Consider the following 21966-nt stretch of genomic DNA (forward strand, 5'->3'; position numbering starts at 1 on the left):
AAAATAAATGCATGTTCCCTATTTCAAAACGGAGATGCATGTCTACTATATGTCCATACACGTTAACATTAGGATGGAAAACAAAATAAAATGAGAAAGAAATCTGTATTTCAGTAGGATTTTTTGTGTTGGTTTTTGAAATGAAATTGAAACAGATTTGTTTCACTAATTTTCAATTTAAAATAAATATGCTGAATATTTGAAATGTTATTTACATTACTTAGCACATAGTCCTTCATATTATAGAAAAGAGTAACAGTTAAGCTTATAATGCTGGTACCTTCAAATCCGTCATTATCGATGTCTCCCAGGTTGGCTATGGCTTCTCCAAATCTTGCAGCATAAGAGTCACTTCCTGAAAGTTCCAGTTCCAGTTCCTTCATTGTCGCCTTAGGGAGATAAAATAAGTATGCTGAATATTTTAAATGTTATTTACATTACTAATTTATGCAAACATTTAGAATTATGAAAGTGTGGCATTACCTGAATAAATTAAGAAATCAATATTTCAAAGCAGTTCAAATGGCCAGAGGAAGCTCCTGCTTGGTTAAATCGCTCCTGGCTAGCTATCTGCTGACATTTAGCTGCACATAATCTGATAGTGCCAATGAATTTCAGCACTAACCAGCCATCCTAAATTGAGCAGGAGAGGGTCATTATAGGGGCAAAATCTGAGCAGAGCAGGAATGTATCAGAACACCAGCAGGAACTCGCAAGACTGCAACAGGAATTTGCAGCAGGTAGTTTAGATCATGGTTCTCACAGGCCAGGAGCGTAGGAAGATCTCTCCTGCTCCGCTTCATTGCAAGACCACCAGGTAAGGTCTGCAGAGGTCAGAGAGGCAAGGTGGTTTAGAGTCAGCCAGGATAGGACGTAGGAAGGATTGTTCCTGTCTCGGCTCATCACTGGACCACCAGAGCTTTAGGTAGGCCTGTAGTTGGCATCAGAGGCTGGGTAGGAAGAGAAGGAAGGAGGGTGCAAGGCAGGGTACTGGAATGTAAACACCCAGTTTATATTCAAGTCAACCTTTTTTTCCTCCTTTTTTGGGGGGAAAAAAGGTTACCTTGGTTTGTATTTGGGGCGGTTTATATTCATGTATATACTGTATATTCATATGACTTTGTTGGTATAGTTTCTCAACATGCTGGTTAAAATCTGCTACAATGATGATTATTTTCAGCTGTAAATGTTGAGAAGACATGCTATCCACCAATTGAAGAAGGGGTGAGGTGTATTCTGTAACAGAATGGATAACCTACAGAGGGCTTTAAATTAGGATAATCAGAGATGGAGGAAAAGAAAGCTCCCAAGTAAGCAAATCATTAGACACATTTACAAAAATGGGGTGGTGGGGGGGAAGAGGACAACATCTGAAATGCTGGGTATACTAATGCCTCTAATATGTGAAGAAAGGTTCCAGATCTAGAAGCTGTAATGGAAAAACCTGATCTGGATTTACCGGTTCAAGGAGCTACACTATGTATTCAGAAAAAACAATATAACCAGAAAGGAAGGAGAAAAGGCACATATATTTATGCAGCGAGGCCTAAATTTCATATATGGAACCTAAAAAATTGGTGCAATCAGGATGGCACTTAGTGCGATTCTATAAAAGGCTCCCGCTATATATAGAATTGTGCTTAGCTGCCATATGCAACATAACATATAAGTGCACCCACTTAGACCAAGGAAAACCAGGTCCAAATACCTGCATCTAAGTTGTGCGTAGCTCGGCATGTTTTATAACCATGTGCCTACTATTTAGGAATACCCATGATCCACTTATGTTCTACCCCTGCCTCTACCCTAAAAGTGATGTGCACCCCATTACAGAATGTGCCTACATAGTTGTGCATGTAATTTCTAATGAGTGCCATTTAGCATTAATTATTAGGTAGTAATTGACATCAGTGCTGATTGGCTTGTTAAACAAGTTATGTGTGCAAATTGACTATGCACACATAACATATGCTAATTAGTGTGTGCAACTTAGGTCACCATATTCAGAATTTGGGCCTAAATGGAGGAGAGTGTGGTGTAGTAGTTAGAACTATAGCCTGAGGTTGTAGGTTCACACCCCGTTCTGTTCCCTGTGACTCTGGGCGTCACTTAATCTTCCACTGCCCCAAGTATATTAGATAGATTGTGAATCCACTGGGTCTAGGGTTACCATATTTGTGAAGACAAAAAATTGCTAGGAGTTATCCTAGACAAAGATTTAACCTACCAAGATCAGATAAGCTCCATTATAAAAAGTTGCTGTTACAAACTTCGCCTTATCCGCTCCTTAACTTCTATCCTCGATACCAATGCTATTACAACTCCGATTCACTCATTGGTCATTTCTCATCTAGACTATTGCAACTCTCTATATAACGGGATCACCCAAAAGAAATCATGTCGTCTGCAGCTTATTCAAAACATGGCAATCAAACTCATCTATAAGGCAGAAAAATATGACTATATCACCCCTCTTCTGCGAGAAGCACACTGGTTACCCATTTTACATCGCACCACATATAAAATCCTACCGCTGGTTTTTAAAATCAAACATACGCGCTCACCAGCTTTTCTTAATAAACTTATCATTCCCTAATCTTCCCCACGGACCCTCAGATCAGCTGACCAGAATCTATTGACTGTCCCCCCAATCAAGGAACTTTATTACACAAGAAATACTACTTTCTCTGTTAAAGCCCCAATCCTCTGGAATACCATGCCATCTCACCTTCACCAAGAAAATTCTCTTGATAAATTCAAAACTAAACTAAAAACTTTCTTATTCCAAGACGCATACCATAGCGTTTGACAATACCCCTTTTCAATAACACTGCAGTATACAAAAAGTACCGCTTTTAAGAAGCGACCCCCTCTCCTAGTGTCTTTTCCTCCCCCCTCTTCCCCTCATTTATTTTTATTTTATTGAATGATGTAATTACAAACTTTCCTTTCCCCCCTCTCCCTCAAACTTGCATACGTCAAGGTATTCGTCAATTTTATATTGAACCTTTTCTTTTTACCCCTACTCTTAAATTTATTTTAACGTTTTTAGCTTTGTAAACAGGCCAGATACATGATGATAGTCGGTATATTAAAATGTAAATAAACTTGGAAACTTCTCTATGCTCTTTTCCTCCCTTCAGCCTGTTTCTCCATTCATCCCTCCCTCCTCTCTCTCCTCTGACATTGCTTCACCTCATGACTTCTCTAGCTCCTGACTCTCCCAGCTACATTCGGGCCCGGCCGCTGTAATTGAATCCTCAGGTAGCCAGCAGCAGCAACGATGTAAGCCTGCAACCACCAGCCTGCCCAAGAAGCTGCCTCTGCAATTCCTGCCTACGGGGAATAGGACGTCGCTTCAGAGGGGTGGTTTCTGGGCCAGTCCGGTGATAGCAAGCTTACCTTGTTGCTGCTGGTTCAAGGTATTTATGTCATACCCTAAAAGCCAGCATTTGTTTTATTTACATTTCTCCATTGCTAGCCTCTGCATTTCTGCTGCCATCTACAGATCATACCTAGCTAGTTCTTGAAATATATGAAAAAGGGCCACTGGTCTGACCCAATAAGGCTATTCTTATGTTCACCCCAAAGCAAAATAGAATACTAGTGTAAACCCACATTAGCAGGCCTACATTTAGGTGTGACCACTTACATCAGGGCAATAGCAGGTTAAATGGGCATGTCCGCAAAGCTGCTTAGTGGTCAGTAAGAGCCACCACCATAGCAACAGCTGTACTTCCTCAATTTCCATAATGCACTCGTAACAACCAGCTACTTAAAATATTCAATTAAGACACTTACGGAGCCCATGTTGATGTAAACAAACACTCTTCCTTCTTCTCTGATGGTACTATGCATCGGAGCACCCACTAAAAGATCTGAAAGGCCGTCTGCATTAAGATCCACCGCACAGACAGCAGCTCCAAAATACGAACCAAGCTGTATGCACACACACAGAGAACATACCAATTACTTTAATTTTCTTTTAATGTCTTCATTTATAAATGGCCTTTCTGCATGGTTAGATCCATTTAAAGAAGCATACAAATGGCACATCACAAATCACAAGCTATCAATCATCTAATAATAGACAGCATTCAAAAGGAATTCTCTGCATAATGGCAGCCATTATCTGGATAATTCCCTGAGCCACTGAATATACTTACAGACTGCCTTAGCACAATCTGGATTATACCAGGGTGGAGTGTGGGCAGAGTGAAGATGAACTGGCAAATTATTCAGGGAGTTGTGATAAATTGTTTACTATGTTGGCAACTCTATAACAAGTGAATTGATTTTTTTCTCCATCAAAAATTACAAAGACTAGGGGACACTCAATGAAGTTACAGGGAAATATATTTAAAACTAATAGGAATAAATATTTTTTCACTCAGAGAATAGTTAAGCTCTGGAATGTGCTGCCAGAGTTTGTAGTAAGAGCAGTTAACATAGCTGGTTTTAAGAAAGATTTGGACAATTTCCTGGAGGAAAAGTCCATAGTCTGTTATTGAGAAAGACATGGGGGAAGCCACTGCTTGCCCTAGATCGGTAGCATGGAATGTTGCTACTATTTGGGGTTTTGTCAGGTACTAGTGACCTGGATTGGCTGCTGTGAAGACGGACCACTGGTCTGACCCAGTAAGGCTATTCTTATGTGCACCCCAAAGCATAATAGAATACTAGTGTAAACCCACATTAGCAGGCCTAAATTTAGGTATAACCACTTACATCAGGGCAATAACAGGTTAAATGAGCATTCCAAAGTGCCCCATGCAACGCAATCAACTTATAATATTGTTACATAAGAATTGTATCAACATAAGAATAGTTACATAAGAACATAAGAATAGTTACATAAGAACATAAGAATTTGGAGACACATTCATGCCCTTCCCATGCTCCACCCATATAGATGCCCCACTGTAGAGCCTGCTCTGAAATACAGGAGAAATTGACTTTTATGTGCCGGGTATTTATGCAGTATAAAGATTTATGTTAGAAAAACCACATATCTATATCTATTTAGCTATATCTACATAAATAATATCAACATATTCAAAGCCACCACGTAACTGGTTATCTTTGTGACTTAGAAATATAACTGGTTAGTATTCTGATACTGTTAGAGTTATCAGTTTCCCTTGCCAATTTGGCATTTGGAAGGGGGGGGTATGGATAAAATCCAATGAGAGATAGAGGGGCATTCCTCTATGGAGTGCTGTCCAATAGCAGCTGTTTACTAAATCCTAACTGTACTTGGTAGCAGGTGCAACTACAGGGTCAATCTTTCAGGATATGTGGAGGGGCATTTTCATTATGACATCTAAATCTGATTTTGGATGTTTTGGGGAAAATGTCCAAAAATTCATTAGAGAAAATTATCTATTTTCAAATTTAAAAAAAGTTGTTTTATTTTTTTAAAATGGCCATTTCCTAGATGGGTTTGTCTTCAGGGTGTCTATCTTTCTGAACCATTTTCAAAAAGCAAGGTCCAAAGGAAAAATGCACAGAAACAAACTATTGGGATGTAGGAGGGGCCAACATTCTTAACAGACTGGCCACACAGACATCCCAGCAGAGCAGTGGTACTGCAGTAAACTTCACATAAAAGGTCCCAGGTACACATGGTGAGCCCTCCAAAACTCACTCACAACCTACTGTACCCAACTGTATACCTCCTCAATACCCCTTATGCCTGAGGTATCTCCTATATGTTAGTACAGAAAGCTTTTGGTGGGTTTTGCTGGCTCACACGTTCCACCACAAGTGCTGTAGTTAGAGTGGGATGTGGGCCTGGGTCTCCTTCTCTGCAGTTTACACAGCAGCCACTAGGCTGCTCCAGAGACCTGTTGCTGCTCTAATAGGACAGACCATAATATCTGAATCTATAATACAGGCTGGTATGTATTATTTCATTCACATCTTTGGGGGTGGAAGGGGATCAGTAACCACTGGGGGAGTAAGGGGGGGGGCACACTTTCATGCCTTCAGTAATCATCTTGTCAGTTTGGTCACCTTTTTGGCACTTAGTCATTACTGAAACAGGTCTAGCCTCAAATTTCCAAGTTTTGCCCTGGATATTTTCTACAATGTTCCATTATAACAGAAAACAAAAGGCTTGTGGAGAGTTGATGTCCAAGATGAAGGCTTTATTAAGACAAATAAATAATCCACATAAAAATATCTAGGGCCTGAACACTAGACATCTAAGCCCTGATTCTGCAAAGTGCATCCTGATTTTAGGCAGCTGTAGGCGTCCTACAGCTGTATAATCAGCCAATCGGGATGCACATTTTTTAAAAAATGCTCCCCAGGCAGGCAGCCTATATTGAAGGCGCCTCTGGGAGCCTAGGGAAGCCCGCAAAACCACCTAAGCTCGCCTAAGGCCCTTAGTCGAACTTAGGCAGCCCTACGCATCTCCCTAGTAGAAGAGACGCTTACAATGTAGGCCAGCAAAAGGCTGGCCTATATTGTAAGTAGACGCGGCCGCTATACTTATCGCAGCAAGGGATCTCCCTGCTGCAATAAGTATAGTGGCCATGGCCGCCTGTCCAATCGCCGGCAGGAGGATGCCCAACCCCTCCTGCCGGAAGGCCTCTCTCCAAAAAACTCTTGATCGGCAGCAGGAGGGTACCCAACCCCTCCTGCCGGAAGGCCGCCCCCAACACTCCCGATCGCCGGCAGGAGGGTGCCCAACTCCTCCTGCCAGAACGCCCCCCCGAAACTCCTGATCGACGGCAGGAGGGTCCCCAAACCTTCCTTCCGGAAAGCCGCACCCCCTCCGGACCCCCCACGCTAACGACCCTCCCGCGCTACCACCCCCCTCGATGACCCCCCTAACCTCCCCCCAACTAACTTCTAAATTGTTGCCCGGACGGACGGGTGTTGCTGCCGTCCAGCCGGCAGGCCCACTTTGTCAAAATGAGGCGGGCCCACCCCTGCCAAGTCTAAGGCCTGACTTTTTGCTCTCATTTCCATACCAAATATCACAGTATCATAGGATAATGCCACTGGGTTATCTAATAAATTATTAATTTGGTCCCTTGGGATTTAAATGCAGTTCAGACTAACAGCATAGAAAACTGTCTAACAAATGTATTTTGAAAATGGTAATTTGGCAGTATTGTAAAACACTTTGGGCTCCTTTTACTATGCCGCAGTAGGGCTTTAACGCACGGAATAGCACGCGCTAAATTGCCACCCACACTTGACCTTAACGCCAGCATTGAGCTGGAGTTAGTTCTAGCCACGTAGCGGGGGTTTAGCGCGCGCTAAAAACGCTAACGCGGCTTAGCAAAAGGATTCCTTTGATATCTGCAGAGGGCAAGTGGTATCATAAATAAAAATAACCATAACCATAACTAAAATAAATGCCGATCACTAGACCAGTGATTCCCAACCCTGTCCTGGAGGAACACCAGGCCAATCGGGTTTTCAGGCTAGCCCTAATGAATATGCATGAGAGAGATTTGCATATGATGGAAGTGATAGGCATGCAAATTTGCTTCATGCATATTCATTAGGGCTAGCCTGAAAACCCAATTGGTCTGGTGTTCCTCCAGGGCAGGGTTGGGAACCACTGCACTAGACAATACATGACATACTGCCTACAAAATGATATTTTCCAGTGTAAACTGTAGCACCTTTTTACCCTTTGCTTCAAACAGGATACTCAGCTGACTGCTGTCGATTGTAAAGATGTATGCCTGAAAAATAGGGGTAGATGGTATTAGCTGAAGAATTTCTTAACATGTCAGCAGCAAGATGAAAACTGCATTATTTTTTAATCAATTAAAAAATAAATAAATAAAACAATGCCAATTACACAGAGACAAGCGTGAATGCTAAACCAACACTGGTTTAAATGAAAAACTATAAGCCAATACCTCCCAACTTTTATCCAATATGACACAGTTTAACACTTAAATTTAATTCCCCCTCCCCCCCTTTTACAAAACCGCAAAAGCAGTTTTTAGCGCAGGCCGGTGTTCATGATCTCTAATTCGAAAATGAATGGCAGAAATGGAAGAACTAGGGCTGGTGCTAGGTAGACTTGCACGGTCTGTGTCCTATATATGGCATTTCAGTTTAGGATGAGCTGGGGAGGGCTTTGATGGGAACCAGTATTTGGAACATGAGGTTGGTGCTGGGCAGACTTTTATGGTCTATATCCTGCAATGAAGAGAGGGTTCGGATAGGCTGGGGTGAGCTTCAATAGCAATTCCACTAGCTGAAACCTAAGGACAGTACTAGATGGACTTCTAAGGTCTATGATTTTGTAATATTAAAGAAACAAGATTCAATGTAATCATGAATTTATAATGAGTGTAATTATTGGGCAGATTGGATGGGCCATTCAGATCTTCATCTGCTGTCATTTACTATGTTATTATACCAGGACACCTCTTGCACGCTTGCATTTATAAAATATTGGTGTTCACGTGGATAAGGGCATACTCATGTGTGAAATCAGTTGTGTACCTAAGTGCTAGTCTATAATTAGGCTCTAAAATGACTTAGCATGTAATTGTTAGGAGGCATTCATAGGGGAGGAGCATGGATGGGGGTTGACATTTTATCTTTTTCTTTTTTATTTTTTTTTACTAAGTTCAACATTTTTATTAGTTTTAGGACAACAAACAGCGTTGACAATAACATCCCCAACCTAACTGAGCACCAACAGAAGCCAGGTGCCCAGAATACTCACACATCAGACTGATAATAAGAATCAATTAAACCCCACAACTATAAGTTTATAGTTTTGCGGTCTGTGGTTTTGACTCAAATTTTACATAAAGCTGAAGCTAAATTATTTGATATATTAATGGGATTAGCAATAGAGCATATTTTAACTGAATGGAAGAATAGTTCTGACTTATCTGAGTGTGCCTTGTGGAATGCTGTTTGTTTAGTATGGAAGTATGAGGAAGTAGCTGCTGTAAAAAAGTGGATCTTAACTTACTTTAAACCTGAGCAGGAGCAAGAATTTGCGGCAGTCATTCAGCTAGCGGCTCTTTCCAAGCAGAAGCGCAGGAAGATCGCTCCTGCTCGGTTCACCACTTGACCAATAGGGAATTCAATGGTTCGCGGGAGAAGGTAAAAATCATCACAGTTGGCCAGGACAGAAGGCGGGAGGGATCCCTCCTGTTCTGGTCCACTATGAGACTGCCAGAGAATTCAAAAGGTATGTAGGGGAAGTGGGAGGGAAGTAAAAGTTTTTAGAGGAGGCGGGGACAGGAGGGATGCCTCCTGTCCCAGCCCACGGCTCGACAGGTCATGGCAGGTCCAATGGAGGACTGCAAGATGTTGGGAGGGATGGGGACAAGGTGCAGAGCCTGGCAGGGCAGGAAGGGAGGAGGGCTGGGTGCAGAGCCTGGCAGGGCAGGGGAGGGAGGGATGGGGGCTAGGTGCAGAGCCTGGCAGAGCAGGGCACTTGAATATTAAACCCCCGGCGAGTCAACCCTTTTTCTTCTTTTTGGAGGGAAAAGGACTACCTCAGCTTATATTGGGTCGGCTTATATTCAAGTATATACGGTAAGCGCATGCACACTCTTAACGCCGTGTTGCCTGATCTGTAGTTCCGTGGCCGGAAGAGTGCACATGTGCGCTTACCATGCATCTCTCTGTCTCGCAGCGGGCTTGCCAGCTCCGGCCAGACAAAGTTCATTTTTTGTTCAAAGCCTCCACCGCGGTTCCTCTATCGAACCTCACCTGAGTCGGAGAAAACTTCCGACTCTGGCGGGGATCGAGAGAGGAGACGCAGCGTCGGCTTTGAACTAAAAAATGAACTTTGGCTGGCCGGAGCCGGCAAGCCCGCTGCGAGACAGAGACATGGCTTCCTTATTGCCCCTCCCTTCCCTTCCCGCGGTCCCGACTACAAACCTGCCGATTCCAGCAGCGTGTGCAGCACTCTACACACGCTGCTTCTGGGCCTTCTACTGCCCTGATTTGCTCTGCCTCGTCTCTGATGATGTCATCAGGGACGTGCCAGAGTAAATCAAGGCAGTAGAAGGCCACGAAGCAGCGTGTGTAGAATGCTGCACACGCTGCTGGAATCAGCAGGTTTGTCGGGACCACGCAAAGGGAAGGGGGGGGGGGCAGTAAAGGAGCCGGCCAGACCGCGGGAAGAGAAAGGGGAGGTAGGGGAAACGCTGCTGCTGCTGCACAGGGAAGTGGTGTGGGGGGAGGGAAATGGAAGGGTAGGGAATGCTGCTGCTGTGGCTGCTGCACAGGAAATGGAGGGGGAGGGAATACTGTTGTGGCTGCTGCACAGGGAAGTGGGGGGAGAGAAATGCTGCTGCATAGGAGGCAGGGAGAGAGACAGATAGATAGAAAGAAAGACAGACATCAGGAGGAAGGGAGACAAAAAGAAAAGAAGAAAGACACAGGGGTAGGGAGAGACACAGAAAGACAGACAGACAAAGGAGGCCAGGGAGAGAGACAGACAGAAAGAAAGACAGCGGGAGGGAAAGAGAGAGACAGAAATAAAGACAGACATATATTCTAGCACCCGTTAATGTAACGGGCTAAAATACTAGAATTGAATAAAAGAGTTGTTCTCGTTTGATTGTAATTGTTTTCAGTTCATTTCCATTGTAAAACAAGCAGCTCTGACTCTTACTCTTCCAGTCTGCTCCTGCTGGGGGGCTCCACCAATCACCTCAGAGCTGCTTGGATTCAGAAAGTGGCCAGCTCCAACAGAATATCCTAGAAAAGAAATTGTATTAAATGAGTAAAATCAGAGCTTCCAGGCCCTCCAAAATTCTTTATTGGTACAACAAACATTCTTTAGGAAAATACACCAACACTGATGAGTTCTTTGATCACCTGATCTATAATGCTGAAATCATATCACAAAATCCTTAACATTTCCATTGTGATTATGAAGCAGTCTTATTTATTTTCTGACAATGGAAACAGAAGGACCAAAAAACACAGATGTAAATGACTCCATGCCAGTGTGCAACCAACAGGAGCTCATCACTACTACTACTTATCACTTATATAGCGCTGAAAGGGGTACGCAGCACTGTACATTTTGAAGAGCTTGCAATCTAACTTGGACAGAAAGACATGACATATAGGTTGGGGATGCAGAACCCAAGGTGGGAGGCATTAGGAGTCGAAAGCACTCTCAAAGAGGTGGGCTTTTAACTGAGCCTTGAACACTGCCAGAGACAGAGCCCGCCATAGGGATCTGGGCAGCTTGTTACAAGCATACGGCGCAGCAAGGCAGAAGGGACAGAGTCTGGAGTTGGCAATTGAAGAGAAGGGCACAGATAGGAGGGACTTACCAGCTGAGCGGAGCTCACCGGGGTGGGGGGGGGGGGGGGAAATAAGTGACGACAGATAGTGAGGGGCAGCTGAGTGAGTGCATTTGTAGATCGGTAAGAGGAGTTTGAGTTGTATTCGGCAATGGATGGGAAGCCGATGAATTGACTGAGGAGTAACGTGTTATATTTAGGATTCTCTATGCACTGTCTATTATATGTGAACCATCTTGGATAAAATGGGACCCATGAATTTATATATACAGAGATCCCAATTTAGAACCAATGGTTGCGACTCACAGGTCTACCAGGGAAGTGATATGGATTTATGTATTTTAGGTAGAATGTTTAGGGCAGCACAACAAAGAAAAATGGGGAGACCCAATGATCCACAGTGAAAACAATCCTCCGATGAAAACAAAAACAAAAAACTGTGGATACAGATGTTCTGGAGATAATTTATTATATACTGACCTCTAAAAATGTGAAATTTCAATGAAAAAAGTACAATGATAAAAAATACAGTGGTAAAAATCCAACTTTTTTCATTGAATTTTCATGTTTTTATATGTCAGTATATAATAAATTATCTCCAGAACATCTGTATCCACAGTTTTTTGTTTTTGTTTTCATCGGAGAATGTTTAGGGCAGACATAAAGGGCATTCCACTTTTTGTAAGGAAACCACCTTGCTTTCCTATTTCCAAGAATCAATTTTTTCTGCATACTCTGCTCAAGATTTGGGAAAATTCTGTCACTCAGTTGTCACTATTAATATGATCACTCACTGCTATCAACATGAAAACTGTTCTGCCTTTGTCTATTAGTTTTATGACATTATGGGACCTTTATACTAAAGGGCAATAATGATTTGCAATTACTGTACTTTAATAGAAAAATTAAGTACAAAGTACTAAGGCTATGTGGTAATTGTTGGGGGACATGCAAAGCACATCCTCCACAGTTACCAACCTAAAGTGTGTTTTACTGTGCAGTAAGACAGCAAGAGCACCCATACTAACAGCCTAAATGACAATGTGTGATTAGGATTACCATATTTGTTTTAGTAAAAATAAAAAAAGGAGGACACATGGCTCCACCCCACCCTGTTCTGCCCCCAGCCCTGCCCCCACACAAACCTCATCTCTTCCCTGAGTTCAGGGCTGCATCTGTAAGGCCTCCAATCATGTGTTGATAAGACACGATGACATCACATGCAGGCGTGCATGCATGTGACATCATCGCATCACATCTGTGCATGCTCAGAGGCCCTCCCAATGCAGCCCCGAGCCCTGGCAGAGTTGGGGACCTTCCAAAACCCAGACAAACTGCTGGGCTTTCAAAATTCATCCAGACACTTGGACACTCCTCTAACAAGACATGTCCGGGTAAATCCGGACATATGGTAACCTTATGTGTGATGAGTAAGTACTACACTTCCCGCTCTGTATTTGCGGGGGTTAGGGGCAGAGACAGCCCGCAAATATTAAAAAACCACGTATAATATTCAGACCGGTTCTGCCCCTAACCCCCGCTATTTTAAGCCCTGAAAGCCCCTCCTTAAGCCTTACCTGGTGGTCTAGCGGGTTTTCAGGCAGGAGTGATCTTCCCACGCTCCTGTCCCATGCAGATCGCTCACAGGAAATGGCTGCCTTGAGCTCCCATAGTCTCTCGAGCCATTTCCTGTGAGCGATCTGCACGGGACAGGAGAGTGGGAAGATCATTCCTGCCCCGAAAACCCGCTAGACTACCAGGTAAGGCTTAAGGGGGTGCTTACAGGGCTTAAATAGCCTGAAAAATGAAAATATTTTTTTTTATTTTAAAACCGCGAATAAGCAAATCCGTAGATATGGAATTCACAAATACGGAGGGGGAAGTGTATGTGCAAACTATAAGATGCAATCAGTTTTCAAGTTTTTATTAAAATTTGATTTGATTACTTATCCAATTTCTGTACCTTTATTATTTTCCACCTACTATCTTATTATGTAGTTCCTGCACAAATTACTATGGCACAGTGGTTAAAAGCTACAGCCTCAGCATCCTGGGGTTTTGGGTTCAAAAAAACTTCAGGAAGGTCATACAAAACTCCTAAAACTAATAGATTATGCCCTATTGGAAACCATAGGAGGGACCTACCTAGACACTACCATCACATGATCATAGTTCACATACATGTAAAATCTCAGTCTGCTGTATAGTTCAAGCAATAGGTTTTCTTAAGAATGGAACCTCCGTCCCCCCCCCAACACTGAAAATGTACAAAACAAACTCTATGGCAATTGCGCTTTATAGCAGCTCATAGAAATTCTGTTGGAAATATTCTTCATATAGCAGCTGTGTAAAACTAAGAATGTGCACAAAAAATACCCAAACCAAAATTCTGCAAATGCCCTGCTGTGAAACCACATCCTGCTTAAAAAAAACCTGAAGATTTCCTCTTGCTCTTTCTCTGCTGAACTGAACCATAGAGCAGCTTCTTGAGTTGGTGCACCATGCCCTCTCTCTGGCTGTTTTCTATTCCTACCTAAAATCTTTTTAACTTTAAACCCAGGCTCTTTTTGAATTTAACAATATTGACTACAATGTATACATTTCCAGAGACGTGGTTCATATTCATAGCATCCTTTTCTGGGTGGCCTGATTGCATTATATACCCCTTGGAGCAAGGCCCATCTCACAGAAAAGTGCTGTGTACTTCTAGTGGTACTATAGAAATGATAAAGAGTAGCAGTGGTAATAGATATAGGTCTTAAAGAGATCCAGATAGGAATTGTTAGGTAGTATTTCTTGACTATTTCATTTCCCAACTTAATAAGCAACTAGTAATGGTCCCTTGAACTCGTCTTCAAGTTACATATATGTATTGTTATCTTGATGCTCTCCATTACTGGGATGTCCTGTTCGAAAATGGCCATTTCTCAGCCTCCGACTTTGGATGTTTCGCAGGAAACATCCAAAGTCAGACTTAGACGTCCTATTGAAAAAGGCCCTCTAGGTCAATTGTGAATGTTAAATCATTTTAGTGCATATTGAATATTTTAAGGCACAGTATGGAACTGAATGTGCACTAATGAATTCACATTCCTAATAAGAACCTCAAAATGAGTGATAGAAAGGAAGCAGTAAATTCACATGAATTCACATTCCTCACAATGAGTGATAGAAAGGAAGCAGTAAATTAAAATTATTGAAGAAAACTTAGGGCATGTGCACTGCCACTGCAGAAGCACTCTAACAGCTACCACAGTGACATGATAATTCACGTTAACTGCATATCGTGTTGGATCAAGAAATAGTCAGGCTATAGGTACTAAATAGGCTTGGATTATGCATTGAGCACATGCAATTAACATATGGTAACTTCCAACTGTGCAGTTAATGCAACTTCACTTTGTGCCTGTTCAAATGCAGTCAGGCTCCATGTGAGTTAATGCATATATCCATGCTTTAATAACAAAGGATATGCTGGACACACTCCCAACATTATTGCACAGCCTTTGAACCTAACGTGCACTGATTTTTGCTGTTAGGGCACATTAAGTACAAAAACTTCATACACTTTAGTAAAAGAGCCCATAACTATTGAAAAATATTGGTAAGCTCTCTTGACCTAGAATCTGGAAAGATCCAAAACTTCCTTGTTTACGTGTTTCCAGACCACTACACCACACTTTCATCCATGTCTGTTTTATCATTCCCTCTGTGAGAAATTCCCTAACCCCTATTTGTCCTGTTTGTCTGTTTTAATTAATTTGTAAGCTCTATTGAGTAGGGATTGTCTCTTACGTGTTAATGCACAGTGCTGCGTATGTCTAGCAGCGCTATAGAAATGATCAGTAGTAGCAGGAATTGATCGCCCTGGAGACTGAGGACCTCCAGAATTTGATGGGCTGACATTTGGCAACTCAAATCAATTTGGAGTATCAAGGATGATGTCGAGCTCTTCAGGATCACTGGAAGTGACAAAGGAGTGCTGGGGAGAATAGGTGAAAAAGGTAGCAAGGAATGAGGTACCCTGAGGGCTGGTGAGCAGAGGATGGCAGCGGGTTGGCTTTGAGTTTTGTTTGGTGGCTGAGTGAATGAAATGGGAACAGCTGTTTCTGCCTTTGATTCATCGAGCAGATCATATCTCTTCCCAGAATGATATTTTGGTTTGTATTGAGATCAGGGTACTTTCCAGCATGGAATAAGGTTGTTCGGGGGAGGGCACAACTAGAACAAATGCCCTGAGTCCCCATACCAGATGGAATCTAAACCTGAAGTTGAAAGAGGTATAACCTGCAAAAAGACTCAGGTCCTCTTTGCTCATTCAGCCCTAACACCTAATTAATGCTCTAAATTTGATTTGTTCACACTGTACTTTTGTAATAAGCTTCTTATTGGGGTGGATAAGAAGCAATTTATTAGACATGAACTGATAAAGAACAAAGCAGCTTGGCTTCTTTTGGGTTTAAAATCTTATGATTGGCTATCTGTACTTGCTAGAATTGTGCTCTTTCTTTGCTCCATAAAGCTGTTTAAGGTTCTGATCTGAAATATATGAAAGAAAGAATTGTGGAGGGGTATTTTTGATAGAATGTCTAAGGGCTCCTTTTATCAAGGTACGCTACAGGGACATTTCATCATGCGCTAACCCTCGCGGCACACCAAAAAACTAACACCTCGTCAATGGAGGCGTTAGCGACTAGTGCGGCAGGCAGTTGAACACGCGGTATTCTGCGCGTTAACCGCCTACCGCACCTTGATAAAAGGAGCCCTTAGACATTCTATCAAAAAAGTCCGACTTTGGATGTTTCCCGCAAGACGGCCAAAACTCATGGAGGGGAAGCATCCATTTTTGAAACCGCAAGCCGTGCAATTTTTTTTTTTTACATGACCTATTTTGATGGTTTATAAAATGTTTGATTATCGCTGTAAAACATCCAAATGCTAAGCCTGCTCTAATCCTTCTCATAACACGCTTCTAACGTGCCTTCCCTCTGCCGCCGCATCACTGATGATGCAGCAGAGGGAAGACCCTGGCAGGGAAGGCAGCGAAGCAGCCTGTTCAGTGCTGCTGCCGCCGCCGCTGTTTGGAACGGAGGTATGCTGGTCTCGCGGTGGGAGGGTTGGAGGGGTTCTGCTGTGCGGGATGGGATGGGAGGGAGAGAGAGATGGAAAGATGCTGTGCAGGGGGATGGGTTGGCAGGGTCATCGATGTTCTTCTGCACAGGGGGATGGGAGGGAGAGATGGAAAAATCCGGTGCAGGGGGATGGGTTGGCGGGGTCATCGGGGTTCTGCAAGCTCAGGGCTCCTACTGATTCTGTATTATGGTAATTTGTATAATTTCTATTACGATATTATAACTTAATAATAATAATAATGTATATTGTGTATAAAACTGCCCTATGAACCCACCCTAAATCCTTCCCCCCTTACCGGTCCCTGGAAAATTTTGCTTCTATAAAAGCGGTCCTTGGTGTCAAAAAAGTTGGGGACCAGTGGGATTAGGTGGAGCTTAGAAGGTTCACATATTCCACTATAAGTGTAATAGTTAGACTGGGATATAAGTCTGTATTCCTGTTTCTATAGTTCACTACACTAACCTCCAGACTACTCCAGAAACCTGCTTGCTGCTCTAATATGACTTATCATAGCGTCTGAAGCTGTCATACAGGTAGCTATGTATTATTTCATTCACAGCTTTCAGGGTGGGAGGAGGGCCATTAAACATTAAGGAAGTAAGGTGGGGTCATGCCTTCAATGATCACCTGGTTAATTTTGGCATTTGTTTGGCACTTATTTGTTATGAAAACAGGTCTAATCTCAAACGTCCAAAATGTGCCCTGGACATACTCTACAATGTTCCATTATTGCAGAAAAATGTCCAAATCATAAGACAATCCTAGTCCCACCTAAATCACACCTTCAACACGCCCCCTTGAGATTTAGATGCACTGCAGACAAACAGCATAGAAATCTGTCTAGAAAATGGGTTTCGAAAATAGCAATTTGGAAGTTTTGGCAAAAAATATGTTCTCCTGCCTCTTTATGTCACTTTTTGGATATTTTCCTAAAAAGACCAGAGTGCTTTGTAGCTTCCAAAGATTGGAGTTGTATGATGCACATATCAGAATATCAGAGGGAAACCATTGCACTATTTTTAAAATCTTACCTACATTGATCTTAACTCAGGGTATGAATTGTTGATACCCAGTTTATTATATAAATTATCTTTGTGGGGAGTATGTGGTGCAGTGGTCAGAGCTATAGCCTCAGCACCCTGAGGTTGTGGGTTCAAATCCCATGCTGCTCCTTGTGATCCTGGGCAAGTCACTTAATCCCCCATTGCCCCAGGTACATTAGATAAAGTGTGAGCTCACCAGGACAGATAGGGAAAAATGCTTGAGTATCTGAATATGAACCAGTTAGGCAATAAGTGGCACATAAATACTAAAATAATAATAATCTTCCTTACAAGCAAGTCATTGTGCTCAAGTGTTCTTAAATTTGTAAAGGAGATGTTGTTTGCTAAAATTCATGTTTGGATATTATAAATAAGTACATTGCTGGCTCATCTGTATGCAAAGTTTAACTTTTTTTTTACACGCAGCTATTGTAGCATGCAAACCAATTCTTTAGCATTTTTTTAATCCAAATTTAATGCTGAGTGAAGATGATGCAAAATTATGCAAAGCAACTCATTAGCTATGTATTATAGTAAAACTAGGTGTGAAAAACATTTTCAAATGCTTTCTCATACAAAATGTACCTACAACATTATCACAAAGTCCATAGAAAAAGTTATACATGCTATTTTTTTTATTGAGCTTATTTGCATGGACTACCTAGTAGTTGAATTCTGTGTAATATAAATTTAATAACAGACAAAAAAACTGATCTGCATGTGTACCTTAACCTTTAAGTTTTTTTGCCCCCCATCCGGCTTTCTGTTGACAACAAAATCTAATCTAATCTAATCTAAACCTTAAGTTTATATACCGCATCATCTCCATGAGAATGGAGCTCGACACGGTTTACAAGAACTTAAAATAGTGGGTAGAGAAGAAAAAGGATTACATGAACTTATGTGTAGAAGGGAGGAGAGAAAGGGGGGAAGGATAGAGCTACAATTTGCTAAAAAGCCAGGTTTTCAGTTGTTTGCGGAATAACTGAAGGGAGCTCAGGTTCCGCAGCAGGGTAGTGAGGTCGTTCCAAAGACCTGTGATTTTGAAGAGAAGGGATTTTCCCAGTTTGCCCGAATAGTGGATGCCGCATGGAGAGGGGAAGGCTAGTTTAAGCCTTTGGACAGTTCTGGAGGAGTCGGGACTGGAGGAGTTGAAAGACAGTGGGATAAGAGGAGGCAGGATTCCGTGAATGATCTTGAAAGCCAGGCAGGAACATTTGAAATGGATTCTGGAGATTATTGGGAGCCAGTGAAGTTTGGCAAGGAGTGGGGAGGCATGGTCAGACTTGCGTTTTGAGAAGATCAGTTTGGCTGCAATATTCTGGATTAGCTGGAGTCTTAGAATACTTTTTTTTGATAGATTTAAGTAGATGGCATTGCAGTAATCTAGTTTGGAGAGGATGATGGATTGGACAAGGATGGCAAAGTGTTGTTGGCTGAAGTAGGATCTAGCTTTCCTCAGCATGTGAAGGCTCAAATACAAAACTCAAATACATATACTCAGCACTCTTCAATTTTTCACACTAAAAATAAAAAATGAGATAAAAGGACATTTTGGGGTCCCTTTACTAAGCTAAGGTAAAAAGTGGCCTTAGTGCATGCTTAAGTGGGTCTTTTCTGTGTGCTAAGGCCATTTTTACCACAATTAGAAAATGACTGTTTTTCCATTTTCTCAATTAATGACCACATGCTAATATTGCCGTTAGCGCCTAGCCATTGGCAAAAATTAGATGCCACATTCTATAAATGGCACCCTAATTGGATTCGCCTAACAATGCCTATGTTTGAGATCCGTGGCTAATGGAGCAATGCCTATGTCTGGAATGCCTAGCGATGCCTAAATTCACTGAGATGCCGCTAGGCGCGATTCTATACATGACGCCATTTTTAAAAAACTGACAACCGCAATAACTGGTGCCTACAATGTAGGCGCCTCTCAGTGCCGTTTATAGAATCTGGACCTGAGGGCTCACATGCTAATCCCGTGCTAATCAGCATGCAGTATTGTAGCTGTGCTAACAGATTCATGCACTCTCTGCTCTCCAGGCACATTTTTTCTGAGAAAAAAAAAATCAGGAAATATATTTTTGTAGCACACGCACATTCCAAATTGCACATGCAAACTGCAAATGTATTTATGATTTGCACATGCACATTGAGATTTTACTGCAGGATGCTTCAGCATGTCCCATGGTAAACCCTTACAAGCTATAGTAAGTATGTGCTAGTGTTTATCACAGCTTAATTAAAGGATTCCTTTGGCTCTGTTATAAATTTCTTTGTAAACTATGATAGGAATCTGAGCCTTTACTAGTGGGAAGATTGTGGTTTTTTGTTTTTTTTAGAAATGTATTGCAGACCATGCAAATAAAATTCTGGAAATCAACAAACATCATAACTCTGGAGTGTATCAGGAACTGTACCACTTTTTCCTGACTATCATAATTCTTCTTACAGTGATCCAAAAATTCAAAATTGCCAGATAAATCTAAGGAGATTGTATAGATCATGAACACAAACAATGCAATGGACTGTGCTAAATATCAGCAAAGCACCTTACCTAGATAGCTTCCAAATTTCACTGAATTGTTATCATCTTGATATGTTTTATAAGTATGTTCAGTAGTATTTAACACAAAAACAGATCCAGTCCAGTAATAGGACCCTGGGGCTCCCATTATAATTAAGTCCTGTAAAACAAAGAAAATCAGACAGGGAAAAATGATTGAGTACCTGAATAAACGCATGTAAACCGTTCTGAACTCTACTGGGAGAACAGAAAAGAAAAATGAATAAATAAATATATTTTAATAGAACATAATCAATATTGCTCCCATATCATACTATAATGAATGTAAATCTGCTATATATTATGGAAATTGCAAAAACAAAAAACTAACAACAAACTAACAAAACCCTCTTCCCTCACCTCATCAAAAAAATCTCCCCAAAAATGATAAATAGACAACAATAAGCCCTATTTTGAACTACAGAGTATCTAGGAAGGAACCTCTCCTCCCCCCCTAACTTGTATCCTCCCTTCCCCATTCCCAGTATCTCTTTATAATCTTCACCAGTGTGAGCAACTACTCTAGCCTGCTGCTCGCAGTAGCCTGGCTCCCTCTGAACTCACTTCCGGGTCGCAGGGCCAGGAAGTGATGTCAGAGGGAAAGCCAACGTTGGAGAAGCTGCTTGCGCTGGAAAAGATATAAAGAGGTATGGGGTTGGAAGGGAGGATTCGAGTGTGGCGTGAGGGCACAGAAGGAGAGAGGGTGGTGAGGAAGGTGTTGGTGCGATAGGAGTGGGGGGCTCAAATGGAAAGGAGGGCACAGGGGGGCACCACCGCTCCAGGCACCTCCTACCCTCACTATGCCACTGCACATACTTGATAAAAGAGCCTCATCATCCAGGATTTTGACCACATAAGTACTCACATTTACCCATGTAAGTGCTCTTTTGCAACCTATGCAAATAAAAGTTATCACTTAGGGAGGAATTTATGCATTAGGACATGTCTTAGCGCCCTTTAATGGATTTCCCCTTTAGAGTATAAGTATCAAATTTTACAAAATTGGTTTCCACGATCAGCCAATGAGAAGCTGAGTGAATTCATTTTATTGAATTTTTGAGGACATTTAAACACCAGAGAGATAAGCACAATTGCCCCCTTAATCAGTCTTACAAACCCTAGGTCCAAACAAATAGTTTTCTGACTTGCCTGTCTTGGAACAGGATAGAGCCTTTACTGTCAAGGTTTAAGGTTGTATTGAAAACCCATTTGTTTCAAAAAGTGTTTCCTGTATAGAGCTGCCATAACTTCTCTGTCATTTTGTTAACACTTGTTTGTTTGTTTTTTATTGTGTTTGTATTGATGTACATCACTTTGGAATAAGACGGGATATAAAATTTTAATAAATGAAATGAAATGTGGGCTAGCACATGGTCGCTCTTCAATGAAGGCTCTCGACAAAGTATTCAAAGACAAGTAAATAACACACCAAGCAAAGATCAGACTTGTCCATGCTCTCATTTTCTCATTGTCAATTATGGATGTGAAAGCTGGACACTATGAGGTTCATAATCGAAACGGAAATACGTCTAAAAACATGCCTAAATCGGCACTTGGATGATCATAAAGACAGGTCATCCAAGTACTGATAATCGAAACGGGTTTTAGATGTAGCTAAAAGCAGCTTAGGCTTTTTCCCTGCCGCTGTATGCCCAGAGTGAAAAGGGGAATTTTTGAAGGAGTGGTTAGGGCAGGAGGTAGGCGGGATGTGGGCTGAACTAGATTTAGTCATCCTGCAGTGTTAATTGAAAGATTAACGAGACTTCCTAGACGGAACTTATACATTGTGACTTAGGCGATGTAAAAACAGGTATAAGTGCCCAAAAGGTATCCAGAGTGACCAGATACCACTGAACATCAGCACCTGGCTTAGGAAAGCCTAGCAGAGCTGCACAGAGTTGGCTTAAGTAGTCTGGGGGGGGGGGTAGGCTAGTAAACCATAGAGATGAGGACCCAG

At 42.0% G+C, this 21966-nt stretch overlaps 1 protein-coding gene across 1 annotated transcript in view; it reads right to left on the reverse strand.

Annotated features, from left to right (window-relative positions):
• Nucleotides 1–21966, reverse strand: part of ITGA4 (integrin subunit alpha 4) — a 207264-nt gene that overhangs the window by 128701 nt on the left and 56597 nt on the right. The window contains exons 6-10 of the mRNA XM_033943950.1: nt 20001–20130; nt 10622–10707; nt 7644–7706; nt 3802–3939; nt 281–389 (exon numbers count right to left, since the gene is read on the reverse strand). Of these exons, the coding sequence (XP_033799841.1) occupies nt 281–389; nt 3802–3939; nt 7644–7706; nt 10622–10707; nt 20001–20130 (526 nt within the window). The remainder of the gene's footprint in view (nt 1–280; nt 390–3801; nt 3940–7643; nt 7707–10621; nt 10708–20000; nt 20131–21966) is intronic.

The sequence above is a fragment of the Geotrypetes seraphini genome, chromosome 5 (genome assembly GCF_902459505.1).
Source record: "Geotrypetes seraphini chromosome 5, aGeoSer1.1, whole genome shotgun sequence".
In the NCBI taxonomy this organism is placed as follows: domain Eukaryota; kingdom Metazoa; phylum Chordata; class Amphibia; order Gymnophiona; family Dermophiidae; genus Geotrypetes; species Geotrypetes seraphini.